This window comes from Charadrius vociferus, unplaced genomic scaffold (genome assembly GCF_000708025.1).
Source record: "Charadrius vociferus isolate BGI_N301 unplaced genomic scaffold, ASM70802v2 scaffold38, whole genome shotgun sequence".
Classification (NCBI taxonomy): domain Eukaryota; kingdom Metazoa; phylum Chordata; class Aves; order Charadriiformes; family Charadriidae; genus Charadrius; species Charadrius vociferus.
In genome coordinates, this window is record NW_009650176.1 from 751402 (window position 1) to 758768 (window position 7367).

General features: G+C 48.2%; 1 protein-coding gene across 1 annotated transcript in view; it reads left to right on the forward strand.

Annotated features, from left to right (window-relative positions):
* Positions 1 to 438: 438 nt before the first annotated feature.
* Positions 439 to 7367, forward strand: part of STK32C (serine/threonine kinase 32C) — a 44218-nt gene continuing 37289 nt past the window's right edge. The window contains exons 1-2 of the mRNA XM_009892739.1: positions 439 to 568; positions 3215 to 3270. Of these exons, the coding sequence (XP_009891041.1) occupies positions 439 to 568; positions 3215 to 3270 (186 nt within the window). The remainder of the gene's footprint in view (positions 569 to 3214; positions 3271 to 7367) is intronic.

Genomic DNA, 7367 nt, shown 5'->3' on the forward strand with positions numbered 1-7367 from the left:
TTTGGAATGGAATGGGATGGAATGGAATGGAATGGAATGGAATGGAATGGAATGGAATGGAATATTTCAGTTGGGAGGGACCTACAACCATCATCCAGTCCAACAGCTCAGGGCTGACCAAGCTAAGGCATGTTATTACGGGCATTGTCCAAGCGGCTGCTGAGCACTGCAGGCCTGGGGCACCCACCGCCTCCCCGGGACGCCTGTGCCAGGGTTTGACCACGCTCTCGGTAAAGACATGCTTCCTGAAGCATCCCAGGTTTTCAGGTCCCTCTCCCCCTCTCACGGGTTCCTCCCGTTCAACCTCAAGCCGAAACCATTTCTGTCGTTACAGACTGTGACTCTCAGCGCGGCGCGGCGCTGAAGTCACAGCAGCGTGTGCGTGTGGTCCTGTGCAGAGCAGCAGCTGCCGCCTGCCCCGGCCGGGGAGCGCGCGGCATGAGGTCCTCCACTGCCGCTGGTGACGCAGGCTCGTACCAGTCACCCCCGAAGCATCAGCTCTTCGAGCTGCGGGTGAAAGACAGCTTTCTCTTGTCAGCTCACAGAAAGAGGAGTCTCTGGAGCGTACGTAACGGTTCCAGGCAGGTTCAGGATTTCTATTTTAGGGATAGTCACATTTTCTGTAGTGATATGTTGTCATTTTTAGAAATCCAGTGTGTTGTGCACAAAGAGCAACATGCTGCTACTATGATTTTCTTCCTCAAATGTTGAGATTTGCTTTTTCTTTAACAGGATTGCTTACTAATTCCTGAAGAAAATAATGAAACTGAAAAAAACAGTCAGTGCCTTTTCACCTAACGTCATCTGAACTTCAGATCAGCAGAACTGTGTATTTAAAGAGACATCTTTGCTGATAGGTTCAAGGATCTGGTGAATATTTGTGTCTAGATTTCTTGACTGCTGACTAGAGCATGCTTTCTAGATCGGTTGTAGTCATGGATACATGGAAATTACACTTTTGGTTTTATTTTCCCAGTGGCAATGATTTTTTACACAATATTCCAGACATTGTTATAAAGAATTGTCAGAAAGTGTCCTCCTGGAGTGATCGCAGATCATGAGCACTCGCACGTGGTTTAATTGCCAAGAAAATGCTGTGCTTTAGAGGTGCTGACGGTAGCTGGGTTTCCTCTTTGAGTATTTCTTAGTGAGCGAAGTTCAATTAATGGGTTTGCTTGCACATGACAAAAATTGGATCCGTTGCCCTAAATGCTTCAGCACTTTGTGTGCTAACGTTTTGGATTTCAGAAAGAATATTTCTGAGCGAGACACATTGCTCCCTACAGTCTCTCTAATAGGGGTGGTTGGAAAAAACCTCAATAAAATGCTGCCTGTGGCTGCAGACTTTCCCTTCCAGGGCTGGGTTTGCTCAGGCGGGAGGGAGCAGGAGACCAGTTTGCAGCTCCTGCAGCATCTGGGACGAGCTGGCCACTGGCTCCGGGCTTTACCCGCGTCCTTGCCAATGTCTCATGGCTTCTCAGCGCAAGACCCGTTAAGTCATAGAATGACAGAATCCTGCTAAAAGGGAGCTGTTCACCCAGGGAGAAGGGGAGCGATAAGGAGATGACGCACCACCTGTGTAGCTGAGGTGCGGGAGGCCGTTAGAAGGCAATGGGGCAGCACTGGTTTCTCCACACAGTCTTTCGTGGAGTCTCCTGGAGCATCCCAGGGCAGGAGATGGTACATCTGCCCTTCAGCGTTGCTTATGGAGTGGGGGGAGATACGTGGTAGGAGCTGGCCCAGACTCTGTTTTCAATTTCATTTGGCAAAGTTTTCCGAGTTCTCCTGCAGAAAATGTCCCACAAAAGTGACAATAACAATATTTTGGATATAAGCCCAGCACAAAAGGGTAATAGGAACTCCACGGGCATGCGTGGGCTTTTGATTCATCCTCAGAGATGACAGATGTGCATTTATTTAAGATCTGGGAGTGGGACTCGGAATATTTATAGTGGGTTCTTTGCTCCCACTCTTCCTGTGTGATTTTGGTCTCCACTGTCAGTCAAACGTGGGTTCAGTGCTCTCTGTTGACCACTTCATGCATCGTTCCCACTGCAAATCCCCCAGCCCACATCAAGCGTTTCTCTTTGTCTGGCCTTCAGAGCTTTCTGGGGAGGCTGTGCTGAGGGTCCCCACGCACGGGCAGGGTCTCAGGGTAGAGATGTCAAGTGCTGACAGTGGAGCCGGGCATGGTGCAGCTCAGTCCACCAGCGAGCGCCTCCTACACACGCTTGGCCACTTTGAGAGCAACCCGGGCTTAGACTAGAACGCGGTAGCTCCGTTGGAAGGGACCTGCAGCGACCACTGAGTGCGACTGCCTGACCCCCTCAGGCTGACCGAAAGCTGCAGCACGTGCTCGTGCGGTCCTCCGAGCACACCATGGGCTTCCTTTGCAGCCCGGCAGCTTGCTGAGCCGCGAGGACGTTAAGGAACTGAGGTGTAAAGAGGCAATTTGTAAAATGGGAGTGATGCTGGGTCCTTGACATTGGCTCTTGTGACAGTATTTCTTGATTTGTTTGTCTGTGAGGCACTCCAACTATATGGCAATGGGGATTACCTCATTATTGGTATAAACAGACCTGTCTTTTTTATTTATTTAAGACTGGTATTAGATTAGATCACAGCAATAGTTTAGTGAAAATGATTTTGTTGGCAGTGGCTGCTGAAGGCAGTAGCTGAAGTGTTAGAGCTGCACTGTCCTGTCTTGCCATTAGTCCTCGCTGTGGCTCTGGAAAAAATAACAGACCTGGAACAGATGGGTTTGCACGTGAAGAGAGTGGAAGTCAGTCCCCATCCTCTAAGTGTTGTCCTTTGGAAAGCACAAATACCAGAGCGATGGGCTGTTGGACGTGCAGGGGTGGTACGGAGCCAGGCGCGGGGAGAGCAGCCGGGGCGTGCGGTGTGCCGCTGTCCTCCACTCTGCGCTTACGGCGTTGCTGTGAGACTCCTCCAGGACTGACATGGGTCGAAGCTGTATTTCAGCTCGTGCGAAACCACTTGTTTAGTAACCTAATTCAACCCCTGCTACTTCAAGTGGGTAAAAAGACACTGTTGAAAGAAAAACAGCTGCTGTCCCGCATCTTCCCTGGGAGATGGTGGCTTAGAGTAAAGGCTTGACAAATGCTCTTCAGTTGTCTCCTTGTCTTCTTTTTAAATGTAAGACCTTTGCAGTAAAGCACTTACAAATTTAAATTCTTTTTTCTTTACCTTGTAGTGAACTTTGACCACTTCCAGATTCTCCGGGCGATTGGGAAGGGAAGCTTTGGCAAGGTAGGCTTGAACGCTTCGTCTTGAGTTTGCTTGTATGTTTTATCGGGTGCCTGCTGCTATGTACTTACGCTTTACTGAAACAGTAGCAGTGCTCAAATAGGCTATTTTTATTGTTGGATGATGGCTGCTAAGTAAACACAGGAAAAGTGTGTTCAGGAAAATACCTTGCTGCCATTTGGCATTGCTTTAATTCTTGGCACCTTGGTGAAACAGCTGTATTTTAAACTACCAGCACAATGTGAGCACTTCATGGCAAGGATTCATTACGTTTTCTGTTTCCTGAGAAGGTTCCTAGGTTGTGAGGGGGACAGTAAGTCAGGGAGGCGTTGGAAGCTGTTCTGGGCGATTGACTGAGCTGGCACCATGTGGTCAAGAGGGTTCTCTGAAGCCCTGGGCTGTTTCCCACTCAGAAATGAGTTATACTGAAGAGTTTTTGTTGTTTATTTTTAACAAGTTTTTTTTGCCAAGCATGTGGGAGAAGGTGGGAGGTGGTGATCAAAAAGCTGGATAGCTCTGGAAATCAGTTACTGGTTGATTTCCTAGTTTTGTTCCTTTTTCATTCCCTTTTTCACTGACTCTCACTCAGTCCCTGTGTAGATAACTATTTGCTGCTCCTGTCGTGGCATTTTGCACCATCTGTTTGCACTGTAGGCACGAATTTTGGTGTGTTTGTGTGTGTGCACGTGTGTATGTCCTTGCAGGCGCACGAGACTTCATTGCATTGGTACTGTTGTGTAGTTATTTTTCCACCTGCATTTTACCATGCGCCAGCAGTAGTTGTGTCCCTCTGTTCAGCCGAGACGTCTGCACCTGATGGACAGGAGCTGTAGAGCAATAACCCTGGTGATGAGTCCTGAAAATAGCTGAGTTCGGTTGTCGTAATCTTCTCACGTGACGGCGGTGTGGTGTGGGCTTTGGGCCAGCACCGGGTGTTAGGGCAGGGCAGGGAAAGGGCCTTTGCAGTTGTGCAAAATGTGCAATATCCAACTTGTGAAACAGCACAGACTGGTTCAGACGATGGCGCAAGTGCCTCTCCGCACGCTGCTAAAATAAACTGCAGATGCACTGAGCGGGCAGAGGAAAGCCATACCCTCTCATTTCTTCTGGTCTAGTCATCTTGGCCGGTTTCTCCCATCTTACTTAGGTCAGAAGCTCATAGTGTGAGGGTAAGAAAATCTGCATCTGGCCCAGGAGATGAACCATACTATCCTTTGCTTTTTCGCTCTGCCCATTACTGCCCCAACGAGGCAGTGTCACACCGGGCGATGGCCACGTGAGCAGGCTGACCTGCTGCATTCCGTGCTTGGAAACTTCGTTTGGATGCTCAGGAAACCTTGCAAAAGCAGAAATTCCTCAGGAGATCTGAGACCTGTTTGCCCAGAAGAGACCAAATTTTTACCGATTACTGAAAATCTCTTATTAAATACTTAAAAGGTGTTAAGTAGGGTCAGTCTTGAGAAACAGTACAAAAATCCAAGTGCAGTGGAGTCCAGTGCTTCTTAGAGTCAAGAGAGCGGACACTGTTGGTCATAGTGTTGTCATTAGCACTGCTTGATGACGAAGATGTTTCGTTGCAGCCTCAGATAACTGACAAACACCGAGGTATCAGTTACACTCTTCTGGCGCAATCGGGGCGCAATCTACCCACACGAATTCCTTCCTGGCTTCGTTATAAGTCCGCATAGGATCAGGGCTAATGAAAATGTAATGCTGAGCAGTGTGCAAGTCACGGAGAGGGTGGGTTTAAGTAGTCACCCGTATCTGCAGCCATGTCTCTTGAGCAAGAAGAGGCGAAAGCCGACAGCAGAGCTATGTCAAGATATCTGAGGTTATATTAGATGATGGAGAATGATGCAAGCTCAGGCCCTTCCTTAGGGTAGCGCTGTAAAGGTAAAGCCGACAGCAGAGGAAAGACTACCCAGATGCTCCTGGTGACAAAGGGAACTCTCGGTGTCTTGTGATTTCTGCTCATCATCAAAGACCAAAACTTAACTCAAAATTTTACTAAAAAATAGCAGCTAACGTTTTTTTCAAGCTCATATGAGAAGACTCATACTTCCAAATGTAAACTTTCCAGAGAAAAGAGGTTTTATTCTGATGAGCAGCTGCACTTGCTGCTGGAAAATTAATTCTGCTCAGAACATGAAAAGAAGAAAAAAATATTCTTGTCCCAGAGCAGGTCCTTTTTGGCTTTGAAGAGAGCTGCTCCTCAGGGCTGCTTCCTTTTCTGTTTACGTTAAGGAAAGGTTAAGTCTAGCACGTCGCAGTCTATCAGGCATCAGAACTGTATATACACTTTCAACAAAATGGTGAAATGATTCATCTGTCATCTTTCTGGATAATTATGTCAATATGCTAAATTTCCTTTGATACTGAGGAAAGCTTTTTACATTTACAAAGTCATTTACAACTCGCATTTAATTACAGAAAATGTGGACCTACCTACCTGAAAACTGTTATTTAGTTGCTTTGGTTAATTTAAGCACTCTCTGCTCGCATGCAGGAAGGCATTGAGGAGTCAGTGTCCCGTCCAGCTCAAACCGGGGGTGTGGGCCCTCAGCCTGCAGTGAGTGACCTCTGAAATCTGTGCTACCATGTGACACCGCCGTGGCGGGAACGAGGAGGCAGCCGCCCACTGGGTAGCTTTGGGCAAGACATTTGTTTTCTGCTCTCGTTTTGTGCACCTCTCAGGACAGACTGTGTGGTCCTCGGTACAGGAACCATACAAAATGAAGGAAACAGGAACTCAGAAATCGCTTTTGAAGAGGCTGGAGAGCCCCTGAGCTGTGGCTCTGGCGTATCTGCAAAACCTGGCCAATTTCTGGTTCCTTGAGATGGGTTTAATCATCTGTAAGATACTATTAATCAAATGGAGGTCATGTTCAATTCCATGTCTACTCAAATTAGCAAATATATAATATTTTCCATACATATTAGAGGTAATATTATCTGATTTTCAGTATTTTAATAGGAGCATTGTGTTTCCCCTGTAGCACAGACTCCTTTCTCAGGCAGCAGAAATTGCTCAGGTTTTGCCTGGTCTATTGCCGTGACCCAAAGACCAGTAGCCAGGAGAGGATTTCCAGAATGTGATGCAATTTGTGACCTCCTGTTTTAGTGGGAAACGCGCGCCATATTTCATTACACTTCACAACAGACATGATGAGACACACAAATCTCAGAAGGCATTGGTTGCATTGCAGGTATCCTGACGTCTCCCTTCTTAAAAATTGACCTCTCCTGGCTTTAGTCTTTGTCTGCTCAAACTGGGAGGCAGCCGAGGGAGTATTCACCCCTGTATTCCTCCTCCCACCCGGGCTTCCCTCTCAATTCTCCCTCGAATCATCTGCCGCCACCTTTTCCAAGGGATAAAGAACTGGGTAGGGTTATGGGAATTCATTATTTCCACTTCAGTACTGTGAAGAAATAAAAATATCTGAAGTTCTTCAGCATGGATATATGTCTTTGTCTGCTGTTGGAACAGGGGATTAAACCAGGCTGGGGGCTGGAATGGGCAGCAGCATGAAATGAAATTTTCAAGAGAGAACAAGCACGCCTCGGGGTGGGTGGGCTCATGCAGGCAGCCCACAGGGGCCTGGGGGGCGTTGCTTTCATTTATCTTCTTTTTCAATCATAGAATCATAGAATCACAGAATCCCGGGCTGAAAGGGACCTCGGGGGTCAGCTGGTCCCACCTCTCATGGCACAAGCACGGTCCGGACAAGACGGCCCAGCGCCCTGCCCAGCTGCATCTTAACAGTGTCCAACAACGGGGAACCCACCGCTGCCCTGGGGAGATCATTCCCACGGCTGAGTGTTCTCGTGAAAAATGTTCCTCTTGTGTCCAGTCGGAATGTCCCCAGGAGTAACTTGTACCCATCACCCCTCGTCACTTCCCTGTGACTCCTTGTAAACAGGGCGTCTCCGTCTTCTCTGTAGCCACCCTTTAACTCCTGGACCATGGTGACGAGGTCTGCCCTGAGCCTTCTCTTCTCAAGGCTGAACAAAGCCCCTTCTCAGCCTTTCCTCACACGGCAGCTTCCCCATCCTCGGATCATCGTGGTGGCCCTTCTCGGGACGCTCTCCAGCCCGGGCAC